Source organism: Verruconis gallopava, assembly GCF_000836295.1.
Source record: "Verruconis gallopava strain CBS 43764 unplaced genomic scaffold supercont1.22, whole genome shotgun sequence".
NCBI classification, from domain to species: Eukaryota; Fungi; Ascomycota; class Dothideomycetes; order Venturiales; family Sympoventuriaceae; genus Verruconis; species Verruconis gallopava.
The window spans coordinates 190983-208958 of NW_015622158.1; the positions used below are offsets into that span (position 1 = coordinate 190983).

Sequence of the window (17976 nt, forward strand, 5' to 3'; positions counted from 1 at the left end):
TTGGTTGGAAATGGTAACATTCGTCAGGAGGAATCTGCTTGTATGGTGACTGAAACAAAGTGTTATGGACGCTATGATTACGCGATATTTAACGTTTCCCCCGAGAGAAAGACCGCAATCCTCGAATCGAGATACACTCAGAGCCTAAACTTTTCGTGATATGACATTGCGTTATTCTCATGCTGCAAACATCACTTACATTAGCGAAAGGGGATATAAAATTATCCATAGTTGATGACCCCGCGCGAGGTTGCCCACATTAGTATTAAGTGCGGCGCGGATTTGTTCCGCTTTTCAATTGTACCCGGTACACTGACCGAGAGATCTCCGCTTTCACTCTTCGCTTGCAGTCAACCCTCGCATTTAGGATCGTCATAAATGTTACTAGCGTATGTTTTGCCGTTGTCGGTAAATCGATCGCCGAAGGAGTCACCGTTTTCTTACGCAAATCATCATGTTGCGAACACACACTCCACTCACTCAATATGAGCGTGCCATCTTTGCATAGCCGGATGTCAGTCAAAGACCCCCAAAACAAAAGCGATGACGTTGAACAAGACGTTAATGGGGAGAAGCACATTTCAGAAGCAAGTGGAACTATATCAGAAGACATAGAAACGCCGGAGCTCGACGCAACCACTCCCGTTCCGATAACATCTTCCGTTCTACAACGGGTAATAACAGGGCGCTCTGCTTCCTCTTATGTTGATCCTGGTCCTCCACCTGATGGCGGACTCCGAGCATGGCTCATCGCAGTCGCCGGACTCTGCGTGATTTTCAATTCGTGGGGATACATTCAAACATTTGGAGTGTTCCAGACATACTACGTCACTTCGCTATCTGAGAGCCCATCTACGATTTCTTGGATTGGTAGTATACAGATCTTCCTCTTGTTTTTCGTGGGACCTTTCTCAGGACGTGCGACTGATGCTGGATATTTTCGTCTAGTCTTTTGGGCCGGATTGTTTGCACAGCTTCTGGGAGTCTTTATGACAAGCTTGGCTTCAAAATATTGGCAGCTGCTGCTGGCACAAGGCGTCTGTCAAGGCCTAGGAAATGGACTGCAGTTCGTTCCGACAATGAGTCTGGTGAGCACATACTTTGACAAGAATCGCTCGCTTGCTATAGGGCTCACTGCTGTTGGAGCTGCTTTTGGAGGACTGGTAATGCCGGCAATGGTACAGCAGCTTCTGCCTAAGATTGGATATGGATGGACCGTTAGAGCCCTAGGATTGGTCATTGCCACGCTAGGGATATTCGCTGGGATCACACTAAAGCCTAGAGTGGCAGCGAGGAAATCTGGACCATTGGTCGAGTGGACAGCTCTCAAAGAGCCCCCATTCGCATTGTTTTGCATGGCAATGTTTCTCAACTTCTGGGGAGTGTACTTCCCCTTCATATATGTAAGAACGCTTGAGGCAACATATTTTGACTTTGTTCTGACATTGAAAAGATCGGCTCGTACTCTCGCAAGATCCTTCACACCAGCTACTCCGCGTCTATCTCACTACTACTTGGCATGAATGGGGTCAGTGTGATTGGACGTCTTATTCCCAATGTTATCGCGGACCGATCTCTTGGCCCTATTACTACCATGACACTCTCGTCTTTGATCAGCGGTATTGTTACATTTTGTTGGGCAGCTGTCCACGATGTACCTGGACTATGGGCCTTCGGTACCTTCTTTGGATTCTTTTGTGCCGGAATTCAGAGTTTATTTCCTGCCTGTCTTGCATCACTAACACCGGATTTGCAGAAAAGAGGTGCAAGAATGGGAATGGGTTTCGCAATAGCTGGGATTGCGAGCTTGACTGGGTCGCCGTTAGGTGGTGGCCTTGTACAAGCTGACCATGGTTTATATCTCTATGCTCAGATGTGGGCTGCTTCGAGCTTTATTGCTGCATCGACGTTCTTGTTTGCAAGCCGCTGTTGTGCTGTTGGGCTCAGTTTTAAGCTCAAATATTAGGCTTCGATTTGAGTCTTATAGGCAGCATAATTTCAAGCTGAATTAGGATGTGTGGGAAAATTTAAAAAAGAAATGTACTGTTCTCGGAAGCTATGGCTGTTATAGTGATTCCAGAAAGAGCGCAATGTGCTTGACCAATAGTAATGTACGACTCCGTCCAATAAGTCAAAAAGGTATAGAAATAGTAAAGCCTATTTCCCATTATCTAGGTATCTGTGAAGTCATTGCAACGCTCAATTGATAAGCTTCGTCTAAAAACACGCAGTGTGCATTTTGCCCAATCAGGATGTGCGGACTTCATTAGCCGACCTACTCCTCACTGACTACACCGGTAATGACTCCATGTCCGTTCACTTTTATAGATGAAGGAGCTTAGGTACATTTCCAGCTTGCTCAGAAGGCATTTGACGGCCATAGAACTTTTCCTAACTTTCTATTAGTCACGTGGCTGTCTACGACTTCCAAAGTTTCTAACCTTTTGGTCTCGTTTTGAGTCTACTGGGCTCGAAATTCAATATGGCAAATCCTCAACGTATTTATGAATCAAGCTATGGACCAAATTGGGTACCAACCAATGTTTCTGTTGCACAATTTCTTGCCAAATACAATCCAGATGAGGTGCCTGGGAACAAAATCATAATGTACGTGTGAAGGATGAAGATTCCCCAAGTGACATGAATTCTGAACTTTAGAGCAGAAGTGACTTTGACGACGCTGCTCGAACAATAACCTTCGAGGGAGTGAGAACGAAGCCTGGTCTAGGCGCAACAGGCCTTGCAAATATCCTCGGCTTGAAAGAAGGCGATGTCGTGTGCATGATTGGCCTAAATTCGGTCAACTGGATCTTGCTTGCGCATTCAATAATGTGGGCTGGCGCAGTATTTGCGTAAGTTTCACACATAACGTGCGAATTGCCCACTGATTTGGTTTCAAATAGTGGCATCAATGCTGTTGCGACAAGCCACGAGCTGGTTCACTATTTTGAAATTTCGGAACCAAAAGCAATCGCAGTTGATGCCAGCCTCTATGGGAAAGTCCAAGATGCGTTGAAAATGAGTACTAAACTCCAGGAGAAACCAAAGGTTTTGATCATAGAAGATGGCACTTCTACCAGGTCCTATGGTCACCCTGTGTTCCCACGCGATATCATGGCATTTTCGTCTGGTCGGCCGCCATTTGATCTTACATTTCGAGACAACAGGAATGTACCTGCCGCCATGTGTTTCTCTTCAGGTACATCTGGGAAACCAAAGGGAGTCCTTCTCAGTCACCACAATTTAATCGCTTACGCAACAACACTCCGCATCACGTCCCCATCGCTAAGCAACTGGCAACAAATCGAGATATTCTTCCCTCCATTTCCGCATATCTATGGCATAGCGATTGCGCTTATGGGTCCTGCTTACACTGGACAGCACGTGATCGCAATGAAGAAGTTTGAATTCACGTCGTACTTGAAGAAATGTGCAGAGGTCCGAGCTACCATTGCAAGACTAGTTCCCGCTACTGCGATACAATTACTCAAAGATCCAGCGGCAAGGAAGATGGATCTCACCTCCATACATTCAGTATTTGTGGCGGGCGCCTCTCTTCCCGACGAAGTGGCCCAAGGACTGGCCAAGCAGCTTAACGGCGTCGTAGTCTTGAATGGGTATGGAATGAGTGAGGGTACAATATCTTCGCTCAAAGAGTGTAGATCAGCTGAAAAACCTGGAAGTGTGGGCAAGCCGCAAGCTGGGCACCAGGTTCGTATCGTTGATGATGACTACAACGACGTCATGCCGGGTGAGCAAGGAGAGTGCCTTGTCAAAGGTCCCACAATCTTTATGGGTTATATCAATAACGAAGAAGCAACAAGAGAAGCTTTCCGAGATGGCTGGCTGTGCACAGGAGACATGCTCAAGGTCGATTCAGATGGTTTCTTCTGGCTTACGGGTCGTAAGAAAGAGCTTATCAAGTACAAGGGTAACCAAGTTCCTCCAGCAGAACTAGAGTCCGTCTTGCTTTCTCATGAAGATGTCAATGAAGCCGGAGTGTGTGGCATATGGGACGAGCGTCTGGAAACGGAAGTACCCGTAGGCTACGTAAATTTCACGAGAGACGTACCGGAGAAAGATCGGGGGCAACTTTTACAAGACATCAAAAATTACGTGGAAGAGCGAGTATCTCCTCACAAGAAATTACGAGGAGGTCTTTTTCATCTCGAATCTCTTCCAAAGAATGCTACAGGGAAATTGATGAGACGGGATCTGCCAGCTGCTAGAAAGCAACAAAAACCATCGAAGCTGTAGAGAGGGTGAATTAAGACATTTCTGAGACATTTCCCGAAGATTTTAATTGCATGTCAAAGCTGGGCACTTCTCAGAGCTAACAAAACCAACCCCCGTCGATGGAGATACCTTGGCCAGAAATGTACGAAGACTCGTCACTAAGTAAGAAAGCGATCAACTTTGCTACCTCTTCTGCTCGGCCTTCCCTTCGCAACGCGATGAAATCGAAATTACCCTGGAATCCAGTATTGCTTGGCGGAGGTGCCGCAGTGCCACCGGTCGCAGTTGCTGCAGCGTTTCTTGCCATGGGCGTATCAATCCGTCCCGGACAGATTGCGTTGACGCGAATGCCCTTCACCCCGACCTCTTTAGCAGCACTTCTCGTCAGGCCAAGCACCGCATGTTTGCTTGCCGAATAGCTTGAATTCTTGTCGCGGCCCATGACTGCTGCGATGCTGGCTGCATTGACGATGGCGGTGTCTTGTGACAAGACTTTGAGCTGCGCCTTCATACAGTGAAGCACTCCCTTCAGGTTTACATCCATGACGAAGTCAAAGTCATCCAGATCTTGATCAACAAGAAGCCCTTTCCCTATTGATTTTGGAATCACGCCAGCCAGATTCGCCGCGCCATCAAGCTTTCCTAGTTCTTTCACTGTCGAATCAATCCAATGGTTCACCTGTTCATATTTTCGAACGTCCAATCCGAATGTTAGCACCTTCGTTTTGTGCTGAGATTCAATATCAACTTTGACCTTCTCTAGTGCATCTCTATTAAGGTCAGCCAGTGAAAGATCTGCTCCTCTGCTAGCTAGTAAATGTGCTGTGGCGAGACCGATGCCAGAAGCAGCTCCTGTCAATGCGATAGTTTTGCCCGCAAACTGCTGTTGAAATGTCATGTTGATATAGACTGGGAATAGCCTCTGCGTATTTCGTTTCAGGGTCCGTGACAGGAATGTGCGTGAGAGTAAATCGAAACCAGACGCAGAGTAAGATGAGATCATAAGTAGCACAAAATCCCGGAACACGAATTCCGAGCTTTTTTTTAATTTTAGAATGGATCATATTCTACCATTCAGCAGAAATTTCTTTGGTATCGGCACTACCTTTGCCCGCAGATACTCGCACAAATTCTTAGCTAGCGTGTCCAACTTCGATCCAGAGTTGTAGCCTCGATCTAAATGATCTTTCAGTAAGAAATGAACTACTCTCAAATTCTTCATTTCAAATCTGTCGATTCTGCCTCCGCTATACTCATCAGGGCCCAAAAGCTCTTTGATTTTATCAACGGTCAGAAATGTTCTAAGCCAGTCCCACTGCTCAGAGTCGGAGACAAAGAATCCTACGTTCGCATCCGAAGCTTTGTCTCCCGAACGTCCGAGAACTATGTGGCCAAGTGGAGCGTCTTCTGTTTCCCCATAACTACTCAAATCTACCGGGTCGCGAGTTTCATAGGACTCTTGAGGACCGTAATCGCGAGTAGTTTTTGGCGGCGGGATATCTGTGATGCAATTGTCCCCAAAGAGAAAATGAACTCGGTGGTTGCACGCCGCCTGAGATATCAAGGTTACGAAGTACTCCCAATACGGCTTTGCTGTCGACTGTCGGAGATCGTTGCTCCGTGAGACACCCTTGCTATGTCAGAGTGGTTTGGCACGAACTCTTCCAAAAGTCGACTTACCGGACAAGATTGTAGCACTGTCTCGTAAAGTTTGCGGCTGAACCCATTGGGATCGCTTCCATCGAATAAATGCATGTCCTGCGCTTGAGCGAAGATTCTGAAATCCACAGTTGCCAGCTCCTGGTTGCGAGGATTTACAGGAGAAGTGCCGTGAACGTGGAACTTCAAAAGATCAAACTTGCTGATGAGATCGTCTCCAATGGCGTACCGCGCTTGCTCTTCCATCCACTGGCACTTTTCCTCAATATCAAGACCAACCAGATAAAAGTGCCTAGGCAGTGTGAGTATGACAACAAGTCTCAATGTCTAATAGATCCGTACCATTCTGCTTGAAAACCACCATGTGCAGTGATACCGCATCGCGTAGTCGGAGGCGGAGGAAGTCCTCGTACACCACGTACATGCACACCCGTGCTAATTTCTTCCAAGTCGATGTTGTGGAGATCAGCGACGACGTCAGAATTGAAGTACAGTGGTCCAGATATCTCGTAAACCAGCTGTGACGTTACTGTTTCGATATTGACGACTCCGTTTGTATTCTTTTCTTTGACGATGATACATTCGCCGTTGTCATGTACCTCGGCGATCGGAAATCCTAGATTGAGGTGCCTTTTGGCTTTCATCAGATCCTTGAATCGAGAGTAGTAGCCTCCGGTCACGAATGCTGAGCATTCGATCAAGTGGCCTGCAATCAGAGCACCCGCCAACTGATCAAAGTCTGTGGTGTTCCAGTTATGCCACCAAGCCGACAGCCCGATAGTTGGACCAGCGTCAGACACACTGCTTTAATTTCAGCTTGCTCAGCATTTTGAAAGCAAAATTATTACTAACCGACCGCAGATCACGATATCGGCACCTTGACGCAGGGCCTCCACGATGCCCCAGCTACCAAGGTATGCCTGAGCACAAATAGCTTCAAATCCCCACTCCTGATAAGTCTTCCCATCAGTGACACTTTTAAAGACTGTACCGTTTGAAAGCATGGCCTTGAATGGTTCTGTCACATCGTCACCTTCCACCCATGCAACCTTTGTTTCGAAGCCATGCTTGTGAACCATATCTAGAACTACTTCAGCAAGCAGTTCAGTATCGCTAGCACCGGCATTGACGACCAACTTCGTCTTATTCTTTATCAAATCGGGAATGGCAGGCTCGAAGCATTGCAGAAAGGTACTCGCGTACTGGGCCGTCTTCTTTCTCTCATTCAGTGGCAGATCCTTTGAGTCCGTTCGAATGTGCTTGCTTCGCTCTTTTCCCGCACCGTAGCCGGTCATAACATTTTCGGAAAGCCAATCTCCTACGACTGCATCGACTTCTGGGTCGCTTGCGAGCCTCCGTATGGCGGCGACTCTATCCGTGAAGCCTCCACTGGCCCCACCGATTCGGATTGGCCTCCTCTTGGTACTAAAATGCGACATAATGCTTCAACATTGAGGTTGAATATATTACAGAACCCTTTTGAGAAAATTGTAGAGTCATCGCCGAAGCTTTAAACATGCCTTTGCATGAGTGGTGGCCTCAGCTTCGAGATTCATCACATCGTCAAGAGCTAAATTAAATTTCGCGACAGGCACGGATATCACGGCAAAGCGGGAAGCTCAAGTTTTGGCGTTGATCACTGGATTTGGCAGCTTTTTCTCAGCGGTGTGCTCCAAAGTCATCACTTTAGCATGCTGATTCATTAGTGCCTCGCGTGGAGGATGTCGAAGGTGGAACCCATGTTTTCATGATCGACAATGCTAAGAACCACTTGGACAACCTCGTATGCATGTTTTCCGACTCTTGGGTTAAAGGACTCCGCAGTATGCCCGCACTTCGCGTGAGAGCGTGGGAAAATATAATTTGTATCCTCGTTGAAAATCGTCTTAGCCAAGCCATGGCGTCGACGATTTCGTGAGGCAATCAACGTCTTTTCCCTTCCAGCCAAAGCCCATGAGTTCTTAAAGAGCATACTTAAATCATGGAGCCAAGTGATGAAAAAATGACTGAGCGAAAGATTGCAAATGCCAGCACCATCGAAAATGAATACGAAGGTGGGACAGATGCTGAAAGAGCCTTGGAATCAGAAGATGGGAAAGTAACCTTCAAAACCAAGCTGGCCATCTTTGTAAATCTCCAAGCATTCCAATTAACGACGACAGCTGACCAAGGAACAGACGCTTATTGTCATGTATGAATCGTACCTGTTCACCCAATTGATGCCCGCTTCACTTCTTGCGTATATCAATGCGGATCTTGGTCCAGATACTAGATACCCGTGGATCGCTATTGCGTGGAATCTTGGGGCAGCTATCATCGTCACTGTGGGTAGTCGTCTTAGTGACATTGCTGGGCGAAGATGGTTTCTCATTATCGGTGCTGTATCGGGCGCTATTGGTGCGTTGATTGGAGCCACTTCTCAATCCATAACACAAAGCATTGTCAGCGGCATCATATTTGGTCTTGGTGGAGGGTTTCAAGAGATGTGCTTCGCATGTGCTCAAGGTTAGTAGTCTATACCATATTTTGATCTGCGGATGTTAATACACTGAAAGAGCTGGTGCCTAACAAATACCGCTTCCGCACGCTTGGAATCATGATTTTTGCAAATCATGTAAGCTCTATGTCGATTCTAATTGGCTATGCTTTCATAGCCTACACCAAACCGCGATGGCGATCCGTCTATTGGTGGTGCTTTGCTTGGGAAGCATTTGCAGCCGTCCTCCTCTTCTTTTGCTATCATCCTCCTACCTTCGAAACGAAACATAAGGATGATCACAAGACTAAATGGCAGTTACTTAAAGAACTTGATTACATCGGACTCTTGCTTTTCACTGCCGGCTGTCTGTTCATACTCCTTGGCCTAAACTGGTAAGTCATCATCATACTGTGGCATTCAAGTATTTGTATTAATTCTTTTCATAAGGGGGGGTGGTCTGTATAAATGGGATTCTGCCCACGTCATCGCCACAATCATTGTCGGAGGTATCTGCTTCATAGCCTTGGGATTCTGGGAGTCTTTCGTCTCACTGAAATATCCAATCCTGCCTCCTCATCTCTTCAAACGATGGAGCGAGTTCACAGCTTACCTTGTACTTTGCTTTGTCGCTGGCATGATGTATTACTCTCTAAGCGTCATCTGGCCGTCTCAGTCGACGCTTCTATTTATCAATACATCGGATACAATTCTGCGAGGCGTGTACGCTAGTCTGATCGCATACGGGAACGTTGTGGCTGGATATTATTGTCTCCTGATCATGCCCTGGGTCAAACACGAGAAGACACAGCTCGTCATTCTCTTTTGCATAGAGACTGCGTTCCTCGGATCCATGTCTTCGGTCGGCATTGGTGATAAGGCACAAGCTATTGCTACAGTCATTCTAATCCAGGCTGTTAACCTGCCTCCATCACCCCTGTCGTTTGGAATGGTCAGTTTGCATTTAAAGGATCAGAATGATATGTGAGCATTCAAATTGCTTTGGGTTATCAGAAATCACTAACGTAATGCAGTGGTGTCGCGGTTGGTTTGATCTCGACGTTTCGTCTCATCGGTGGTGCGATAGCGACGGCGATCTACACATCCATTCAGACTTCGAAGTTCACTAGTATCTTACCTGGATATGTGCAATCTGCTGCTTTATCATCTGGCTTCCGTGGATCCATGACGGCACTACTGAAGGCAGCTACTGCGAACACGGCGGCGGCTTACAAGGCCGTTCCCGGTATCAGCAATCAAACTATCGCCGCAACTCAACTTGCCGTTAAGGAGGCTCATATCAAAGCATATTCTCTTATTTATCTAGTGGCTATTGCATTTGGTTGTGTTGCTATTGTATCAGCTTTATCAGTCAAGAGTATCGATGAGAGTCAAAGAAGCAAGCACGTTGCCGCGCATCTGGAAAATGACAAGAAATACTTGGAGTCGGAGGGGCAAGAAGTGAAACCACAATAAACACAGTGCAACAGCAAAATACAAATTTGGTTGAAACAGAAATTTTTCTACTTTGAAGTTGAAAGCCACGCGCCTTTTCATCATGCTCGGCAATGAGTATGACAAACACTAGCCGAGCATCCGTAGTTTGTCCCCTTTCTCTTATGTTCCTGCGTTTTCCTAACATGCAAATATCATTAGCAGAAACTGAGTCAGGAAAGCCTGCCAGGTCCTCGAGAAAGGTGAGACTATGTTCTGGTTCATGAGGTTGAAACACGTGGTTGAGTTTGAATGCGAACGGGAACGCATCAGACAGATTAAGGAAATCAAGACATCAAAAATATGAATAAATGCCGGACAAAAGCGAATGGCCAGTTAAGAGAGCATTTAAAACCTTCAGCCAGCGCTTCACGCGAGTTTAACTCGTGATGGGTGGAACGCTTTGAGGGCGACTTGCAGCATTGCCTCTTTCGGACATGGCTCAGGAACGGTTTGCGTCGCTTAAAGTTGCCCTGCGACAAAGGACGGACGAACAAATTCCTTGATGACAAAAGGTATTCGAACGCTACACCAGCATCATCGATTGTCGTCTGCTTCCTGCCCTCATTCCATTCGGCGCATCAAGCTTGCCAATGTCAAGATAACATTCGCCATCCCCTCTTTCTTTTGCTCGACTTTCTTTTCGTTTCGCCATGTTCAGACCTGTTGCGCGCGCTGCCGTTCGAACGGCTTGTAATACTACCACTACCTTTACAGCTAGACGGTTACCGGCGAGAAGATGGGCAAGCACAGCGGCGGATAAACCACGGAGTTGGAAAAACAGCGCCATAAGATGGGGTCTTGCAGGTGCGATTGTGTATTACTATAACACGAGCAACGTCTTTGCGGAGGATGTGGTGGATCAGTGTAAGTGGTCCATATTTTCGTTAGCTCTCGCACCCAGACTAACGAGCATTTTTCAGACGCACAATACCCTCCCGCTGTAACATCAGAGACCGAAGCTCTTCCAACTCTGGAATCATACGCCAAGAAATCAAAGGCCCCTCTTGAGACAAGTCAGACGACGAGCACGCCTGAGATGGTAGAAGGCGAGGCACTTCCAACTCCATCGGAAGGAGCAGAAGATCTAGAGGCTGAGGCCTCTCAACAAGGCGCATTCAATGAAGAGACTGGAGAAATCAACTGGGATTGCCCTTGCCTTGGTGGGATGGCACATGGCCCATGTGGCGAGGAATTCAAAGCTGCCTTCTCCTGCTTCGTGTACAGCAAGGAAGAGCCCAAGGGTGTGGACTGCATAGACAAATTCAAAGGCATGCAAGATTGCTTCAGAGCACACCCTGACATTTACGGTGCGGAACTGGAAGATGACGAGGAGGAGGACGCTCCTGGTGAAGAGGATGTCGCGCCTGCACTTGCGAGAGATGCGTCTGCAGAGGCTTCTGGCAGCTCTGACGCAGTCACCTCTCCGATAAGCACGGAAACTGCCCAGGAAAACGCTGAAGGCAATGCAGACAAGGCGGCCAACAAAGCGATCCGTCCCGAAGTAAGCGCAAAAGTCGAGCCGATCAGCGAGAGCGCAGACCTCGTGCCAAAGGCCGCGCATGATGCCACAGACGCTTCATCTGGGTCGAAGAGCGAGGCATAGACATCTTGTACCATAGCTCCATTGTCGCGCCTGTCCTAGTCAGCCGGCGCGTAGCATTTGCAGCATGAACAGTCTGTTCTTGTGTTTGTCGAAATACTCTGCTCCAAAGATGTATTATCATAGTTGAAATCAGAGAACAAGTCCATAGATCAGCGTCTTTTTCTAGAGCTCGGAACCGTCTAGATTCGAACTACCTAAGTACCCCAGTGTGAAATTTCCAAGGGACTTGTAAGCGTCACGTTGGTGAACTTGTTTATCCCACTTCGTGTTACGGACGTCGCAGTAGTTCCGTAACTTGTTCAAGCCCAAGGACGAACCACGTGATTCGGATCCGACTTTACCCGGCCGTGATTCAAAAATCCCAAGCTCCAGCCACGTTTGGGCTGAGCACAAGCCACATGATGTCATGCCATCGCAAGCAGCTTCCAGGCATCTTGGCAGCAGCAGACCCGGGTCAAGGCATGTGCCAGACACTTTTAACTTCCCACACCTCCCACGTCTTGTTCCTGAACGCATCCCCCATCACACGATCATCATCAGCCTCTCCCGTCATCTGCTTTAGTGGCCTCATCCCAGTCCTATATATTTCGCCGAACCTTCGAAGCCTTCCATCCTTCTAGATTACCCAGGTGAAACGTCACTAGCAGCAAACATGTCGTACGCAGATGTCGCGGCGAAGAACGCCCACCAAAGTCCTGAAGAGGTAAGCAGGCTCACCAGCTTTGATGTTATTGTTTGAACCATTTCTAACCTCCGTTGCAGGCGTAAGTTATATCTCGAGCAGACCATCCTGGCCGTCGTGGCGTCACCAAGAATGCGCGTGTACATGGGCAAGCAATGTGCGGGCAGAGTTTCATCATGTTGCCTATTCTGCACGGGCGAATATTGCTGGACGCATTGAAGCTCCCAAAGTCAGCGCAATCTGGACTCACAGCGCTCCAACATTCCGCTGAAATGAAGCTTGATCAACTTGCCGCTATCCTTGTGACGGTGATCTGTCAAAGACTAACGACAAATCTCGCAGTCGCGCACCCCCTATGCCAGAGATAGTACACTCCGAGGTCACATCCACATCTTCCCTCATCGATGTCGACTCTCCACACGTCTCCTCCGTACCGTCAGACTACGAGTCTCAGGCTGTGAAGACGGATACGCAAGCTGCCCGCTTAGAACGCGAAGCCGAGGACGCAAAGATGAAGGCTGAGACGGAGGCGAAGAAGGCTAAATCTAAGGCACAGAGCAAGCTCAGCAAGGGCAGCAAGAACGTGCAGAACAACCCTGTGTTCTTTGGCAACGCTGTGCTCGTGGGTGTGCTCGGGACAGTGCTAGGTATTGGAGCGTACAAGAAGTACTCCAGCGGAGATTTGGACTGGAAGACTGCAGGTGTTTGGGCCGGCGTCGTGGGCTTGTTCGCTGGAGTCGATTATTGGGCAACAAGGTAAATTAACAATTTTTACTGCCAGGTTCCAGTCTAATAGCCCGATAGTTTTCTTTACAAGAAGTACCCGCCGAAGAAATAACGTAATGACCTAAGGTATCGAGGGATACATGGCAAGCACATTGATAGACGTTTGCTTGCTACGCTGAGGCAGTTTGAGCATGGGTATGGTATTAATTTCAGTTCTGCAAAGGGCCAGTCAGGGATCGGACGTTCGGTTAAGGATTCGGCATGTTCATACGCAAAGACTCTTCTCATTTTTGTCAGGGAAGCGATATAGCAAAGGCGTACGTCGTAGCTGTGATGCTTCTGTGTGTCATTTGTGTAGCATTCACATCTGTTAATTTCGACTTCAGTTAACGCTATCTCATTACCCACATCAAATCCTTTTCCCCAGTCTCTAATTTAGACTTACTCCTTTTCCCTGTCAGGCTCCGATGCGTGCAGGAAGAAGCATTTTCGCCTCAAATCGAACATTTGGATTCGTTTCGTCTGTTCGGGATCATTTCGTTGGTATCGTCGCTTGCACGCCTGTCACGAACTAAGCAACCCGAGTCCGTTGCAGACATGCAAAATTGTCAAACCCGACCCGACGAACCTCTCACGGCACAGATTCAGTATTTTCGTTTTGATAGGTCACATTCGCTTCAAAGCTGTGTTTCATCAACGCTTGGAATGGCACGTGTGGTTTAAAATGAACTTTGGCGTGGTCGTTTGGTGCAAGGAGGCTCGCTGTCGTTTCCTAATCACGTACTACGATAAAGCTCCACGCGCCAGCGATCTGACTTGTGAAGGACCAGCAACGCCCAGCCTTTGCTCTCCGTCGATCATGCCGTATTGTACGCGGCGATCCCCAATCACATCAACAAACACGTTGGCTTCGCCGTGCGTGGCGACAGCGGGGTGGTCCAGGGCCGGTGCTTGGAAGGCTCCAGCAACCTCAATCGGCCCCAGCGTAACCTTTCGACCCAGCTCCCAGAACTTCCAGTAGGACGGCAGCACGCAAAGAACGCAGATGAACGTGATGATCATGGCCGCGCCACCGTACCACCAGTTGGTCGAGTAGTACACATCGGGGACTCCCATCGACGTCGTGAAGTTCTGCACCGCGCCGCTGTTGACCGTACCGTCCTGAACGTACTTGTACGCGACCGCGGCGCGCAAGCTCGAACGCAGCATCATGTGGTTGACCTCCCAGGCAATGTCGTACAACGGGTCGGACACGTCGATGCTGCAGCTTTCGCCGGGGTCAAAGGAAATCTCCCACTGACCGAACAAGGAGCTGGCGTTCACGTTCGCTTTGTAGTTTGGTGCGTACACGCCCGCCGTCGCGTTCTGCGGAACGTACTGCATGACGACTTGGGCGCTGACGTCGGATTTGAGGAAGTCTGCAATGGCTTGGAGATTGGAGTTGACCGAGTCATTGTACGGCTGATATGCTGGGCCAATCACCGTCATCCCGTCAAACTGCCCATTGACCAGGTATCCCGAGTTGTCCTGGTAGTCGTATCTTGGGTCGGCGGAATAGTTGATGTACGGGTTTCTCACAAGCTCCATTCCATTGCTTGCTGAAAGCCCCGAGTCCGAGCTGAAGTTCCTAATGTTCATGGGGTATTGAACTATAGCAGGAGTCAGTATGCAGTAGTAACTCGTCGTTTGTCCGAAACAATCTGTTTGATCATTTTCTGAAGCCGTCAAGTTCGAGAATTTGACCCATAGTCCGATGCTGGCTGTATCCACAGTCTTGTTCTGGTAGTCGCTAGGTATTCCCGACTCGTTGTCGTATATCTCATACGGTGTCTCGCCAAGGGGAACAAAGCGTGGGTCTACGAAGAGGAGTGGATTGTCCTTCAGCAATTGTGACGTGTTGCCACCGGATCTGGCGGTCTCGGGGGTGACTTGATAGTCTGCTGTGAAGACTTCATCACTACAATCGAAAGAGAAACCAAAGCCCTGGAACATTCCAAAGCAAAATCCCTCACACCGAGTATTGTATCCATCTACCTTTATACCATTGGCCAAGATGCTGTGGTTGTATATATCGTCGAGATTGATCACGTTAGGGTTGCTCAGATATTCCAATATATCTTCCCTTTAGGTCTGCTGTCAGTCTAGGAAGTCCAGAAGAGCTCAAGGACGTACCCAAAAGCCCACGTCAGAGCACCAGTCTTGCCGTCCTCGGTTGCGAATCCGGCATACCCTACTGGAAGCTCCCGCTGAATTGGGAGAGATATCTCGACACCCTTCTGGTAGAACATGCCAGGTTGAGTTTGAGCGGCTCTCTGAAGAAGCACGTTGTCGACAAGAGCAAGCTTGGCCATAAGCGCGGCCAGAGCGATCTTGTTAAACATCCTGCCCGCTGTGACCAGCTCCAAAACGGACGTGGCGAAGCCCCATGAGCGATGGAGATTCTGTGAACGTCAGTTCAAACCTTGAAATTGAGATTCGTTGTTCTCCAACCTCCACTGTAGAGCCTTTCATAACTCGCCTCCACCATGCGATGGCAACGCCCTGGCCGATTGCTATCGCTAGCGACAGGTTGGAGACGGTGTTTATTATGGCAAGAAGCACATGTGGTTCAATCTGTGCTCTTACTCTCCATTTCTTGTACTTGCTCACCCACTTCCATCTTTCGTAGGCGGGCCACTGATTTCGAAACTTTCCGTCCGATGTTCCTAGGATGATGCCGCAGGAGGCGATGCACAGTAGGATGGTGAAGATGGCTAGCGCCCCAATCCATGGAAACCTCGCCTTCACACCAGGCTTCCATTGCACTTCTTCAAGACTCTCTGTATCATGCTGAGCGCTGCTTGATTCATGACCATTCACAATCGCACCAGTTTTTTCTGTAATCGCAGCATCCGTCCCAAGGCTACTATGATCATTTCGCTCTTTAATTGACATTGAGTCGGTTGGAGATACTGCGGCAGGATGTCTGCTATGGTCAAGGCTGAGGCGATGCAGACCAGGTCTTGACGATGGCCGGTGCAACAAAACTACAGCCCCAATTTATATTCTTATCATTCCTCGTCCATATTTTGATCCGCCAGTGCTGCGCTGGTCAAGGAGCGTGATATTACCCATGCTTCAGCCCGGTCAAATGAAGCAAACCAAGACGATTTAGCTTGTTCTCACAGGCGAGAGTGACCAAGGGCCATGGATTCCAAGCCCTGATAGCGCTCGCTACGTAGTTCAAGAAAGCGTGCGAACCGAGTAGGCTAGCATCAATTCGTCTTAGAGTTCCCACAAACCTCAGACTTGAGCTTGAACACCACACGCGACATTTCTCGGTTGGCAAGAATAGTTTTTTTCAGCTGGTTTAGCTTTGCAGCCGTGCTTCTCTTCTGTCCAAAGTGGTCGAGCTGAACAGGAATCTGTCATCGTGGCGGACGGATCGCGAACTTGATTGGATCACGGCAAGCGTCCGCCAACCAGGGCTACCCACAGTGTGCGCGTTGGGGAATGCACATTCGCCATAGAGCGCTCGTCCTGCATGTCTAGATTCCGGTCGCTGTCCACATCAGCTTTCAGCACCGGCATGTTTTTGCCATGACGAGGATAGCAGTTGCGCCGCACTTGCAGGAGATCCGCTGTGTTCCTTTGAAAGCTCGAGAAAGCTTGTCCCCCTGGGGAAAAGCTTCTGTTCAGCAATTGCTTATGACAAAGATTTGAACCCTCTTGGTGCTGTAACTACTATATTTCCTCAAAGCGTGGAAATGCTCGAACTGCTTCAAAGTCGAGTGCCCTTCTGGGCGAATGCAAGAGCTGTAAAAACTTAGACGAAAGGTTGTTCAGCGTTTCCAGCCGCATGGACGGAAACAGTTCCCGTACTCGTGATAGATTGACCTACCGTCTTCCATTCCTGGAACACTAAATCGACTGGTAAGCGTGGACAGCTTTTGATGCTGTGATTGCAGGATCGGATTTCACATTTGCATGGACAGGCCAACCTGCCGATCTGCTGAGCGGCAGACTTTCTTCGCAGTGGCTCTAAATCCGCTGCATTGCTTGACAAAGCTCGCCGGAGTAACCGCTCACAGTGCTATTTATAACAGAAGAGTTTCAAAAAGCATATATCCAATCGCTTTGCAAGATTTGGTACAGGAGTTTTGCAGCCAACCTCTAGACGGAAAATTCCCTAGTCATGTCTAACCGATACTCTCGCATGGATGATTGTTGATTGTAAGAGTGACTATCGTCCAAATGTTAGCGAATTCTACCTCTCCAAATACAAGCAATGTGGTTGTTAGCGTCAATAGTCTTTCTGCATGACCTTTGGATGACAAAATTCTGGCCCAATACTACTCTTTTCGTTCCGATGAGTGATGGGACTGCTGCTGTGGGAAGGAATTTTTCGCTAGTGAAATATCAAAGGTGGAAGCACTTTGTAGGCCAGAGCTCAGATCGGTACTTTATTTGTCCGTCAAGGTGATATCAGAGTGTCGCTATGGTAGGAAGAGCAGATAGCGCTGTAGAGTCTTGTGTGTGAGAACAAAACTACATGCTAGGCTGTTTCTCTGCAAGGCTCTACAGGCGTTAAAAGCACTTACAGAGGCATATACAATGAAATGTTTCAATACCCTGTCGGCATAGACTGTCGTTTAAAAGCTCATCCGCCGCCAGAGCGAAGAAAACATTGATTTAAGTCACCAGGGCGATCTTTCGATGGTCGCTGCTAACCCGGTATACGTGTTCCATCTTCCAAATCCCTTATAAAAATCAGCACGCGCGATTCGCTTTCCTTAGGAGCTTGACGATTTACATTAAACTCGTCCATGTGGATTCACGTACGAATCTGTTCGAGCTTCGAAGCTCCCACGGCCTCAGCTTCCACGGGCCAAATAAAATTCGCTGTATCACGATGACGTCCTGAGATTCTAATCAGCTATTGATTGATTTTGAAATCCAGCGAAAGGCCAACATAAAGTAAGATGGGGTCGCGTTGTCCATCAAGTCGTTGCCACAATCTCTAATGCGGGCATGAAATCTGCACATGATGCAAATGCTAGTGAACGCGTCTTGAAGCGGAACGATCTACCGCTCGAAACCGGTTGCCGCACCCAGTTA

At 48.3% G+C, this 17976-nt stretch overlaps 8 protein-coding genes across 9 annotated transcripts; 5 read left to right on the plus strand and 3 right to left on the minus strand.

Annotated features, from left to right (window-relative positions):
• The first annotated feature begins 456 nt into the window (after positions 1–456).
• Positions 457–2154, plus strand: PV09_06389 (uncharacterized protein). Its single transcript, XM_016360023.1, has 2 exons — positions 457–1403; positions 1454–2154. Exons 1-2 carry the CDS (start codon positions 486–488, stop codon positions 1964–1966), a joined length of 1431 nt encoding a protein of 476 aa, XP_016212105.1. The 5' UTR covers positions 457–485; the 3' UTR covers positions 1967–2154.
• A 328-nt stretch (positions 2155–2482) lies between these two features.
• Positions 2483–4257, plus strand: PV09_06390 (uncharacterized protein; the record flags this gene model as incomplete). Its single annotated transcript, XM_016360024.1, has 3 exons — positions 2483–2607; positions 2664–2852; positions 2904–4257. The coding sequence occupies 3 exons, from the start codon at positions 2483–2485 to the stop codon at positions 4255–4257; spliced, it is 1668 nt and encodes a 555-aa protein (XP_016212106.1).
• Positions 4258–4316: 59 nt separating this feature from the next.
• PV09_06391 (uncharacterized protein) lies at positions 4317–4749 on the minus strand (the record flags this gene model as incomplete). The annotated part of the gene is made up of 1 exon (XM_016360025.1): positions 4317–4749. A coding segment is annotated over one exon (416 nt), but the record flags the coding sequence as incomplete, so codon positions are not given.
• Positions 4750–5296: 547 nt separating this feature from the next.
• On the minus strand, positions 5297–7334 carry PV09_06392 (uncharacterized protein; the record flags this gene model as incomplete). The annotated part of the gene is made up of 4 exons (XM_016360026.1): positions 5297–5866; positions 5917–6187; positions 6238–6696; positions 6748–7334. The coding sequence occupies 4 exons, from the start codon at positions 7332–7334 to the stop codon at positions 5297–5299; spliced, it is 1887 nt and encodes a 628-aa protein (XP_016212108.1).
• A 482-nt stretch (positions 7335–7816) lies between these two features.
• PV09_06393 (uncharacterized protein) lies at positions 7817–9847 on the plus strand (the record flags this gene model as incomplete). The annotated part of the gene is made up of 5 exons (XM_016360027.1): positions 7817–8023; positions 8073–8400; positions 8451–8766; positions 8822–9355; positions 9406–9847. Exons 1-5 carry the CDS (start codon positions 7877–7879, stop codon positions 9845–9847), a joined length of 1767 nt encoding a protein of 588 aa, XP_016212109.1. The 5' UTR covers positions 7817–7876.
• A 531-nt stretch (positions 9848–10378) lies between these two features.
• Positions 10379–11661, plus strand: PV09_06394 (uncharacterized protein). Its single transcript, XM_016360028.1, has 2 exons — positions 10379–10732; positions 10789–11661. Exons 1-2 carry the CDS (start codon positions 10519–10521, stop codon positions 11469–11471), a joined length of 897 nt encoding a protein of 298 aa, XP_016212110.1. The 5' UTR covers positions 10379–10518; the 3' UTR covers positions 11472–11661.
• Positions 11662–11945: 284 nt separating this feature from the next.
• PV09_06395 (uncharacterized protein) lies at positions 11946–13578 on the plus strand. The gene is made up of 3 exons (XM_016360029.1): positions 11946–12174; positions 12234–12909; positions 12958–13578. The coding sequence occupies exons 2-3, from the start codon at positions 12509–12511 to the stop codon at positions 12989–12991; spliced, it is 435 nt and encodes a 144-aa protein (XP_016212111.1). The 5' UTR covers positions 11946–12174; positions 12234–12508; the 3' UTR covers positions 12992–13578.
• Positions 13248–17903, minus strand: PV09_06396. 2 transcript variants are annotated; one of them, XM_016360031.1, is made up of 6 exons: positions 17831–17903; positions 17701–17778; positions 17460–17618; positions 15370–17101; positions 15052–15320; positions 13248–15001 (listed from the first exon to the last, which is right to left on the minus strand). In XM_016360031.1, the coding sequence occupies exons 4-6, from the start codon at positions 15811–15813 to the stop codon at positions 13663–13665; spliced, it is 2052 nt and encodes a 683-aa protein (XP_016212113.1). In that variant the 5' UTR covers positions 15814–17101; positions 17460–17618; positions 17701–17778; positions 17831–17903; the 3' UTR covers positions 13248–13662. The 2 variants fall into 2 exon arrangements, with proteins under 2 accessions (XP_016212113.1, XP_016212112.1); XM_016360030.1 differs by having other exon boundaries at positions 15370–17378; positions 17672–17903.
• Positions 17904–17976: the final 73 nt, after the last annotated feature.

What these genes read in the sequence shown, in the direction of transcription:
- PV09_06389 (XM_016360023.1), top strand. Translation starts at nt 486, where the DNA reads ATGAGCGTGCCATCTTTGCATAGCCGGATGTCAGTCAAAGACCCCCAA. An exon ending in TGTACTTCCCCTTCATATAT is followed by an intron (nt 1,404 to 1,453) that starts GTAAGAACGCTT and finishes GACATTGAAAAG; the next exon opens with ATCGGCTCGTACTCTCGCAA.
- PV09_06394 (XM_016360028.1), top strand. Translation starts at nt 10,519, where the DNA reads ATGTTCAGACCTGTTGCGCGCGCTGCCGTTCGAACGGCTTGTAATACT. An exon ending in GGAGGATGTGGTGGATCAGT is followed by an intron (nt 10,733 to 10,788) that starts GTAAGTGGTCCA and finishes AGCATTTTTCAG; the next exon opens with ACGCACAATACCCTCCCGCT.
- PV09_06395 (XM_016360029.1), top strand. Translation starts at nt 12,509, where the DNA reads ATGCCAGAGATAGTACACTCCGAGGTCACATCCACATCTTCCCTCATC. An exon ending in GTCGATTATTGGGCAACAAG is followed by an intron (nt 12,910 to 12,957) that starts GTAAATTAACAA and finishes ATAGCCCGATAG; the next exon opens with TTTTCTTTACAAGAAGTACC.
- PV09_06396 (XM_016360031.1), bottom strand. Translation starts at nt 15,813, where the DNA reads ATGTCAATTAAAGAGCGAAATGATCATAGTAGCCTTGGGACGGATGCT. An exon ending in TGAAAGGCTCTACAGTGGAG is followed by an intron (nt 15,321 to 15,369) that starts GTTGGAGAACAA and finishes TGACGTTCACAG; the next exon opens with AATCTCCATCGCTCATGGGG. An exon ending in GCTCTGACGTGGGCTTTTGG is followed by an intron (nt 15,002 to 15,051) that starts GTACGTCCTTGA and finishes GCAGACCTAAAG; the next exon opens with GGAAGATATATTGGAATATC.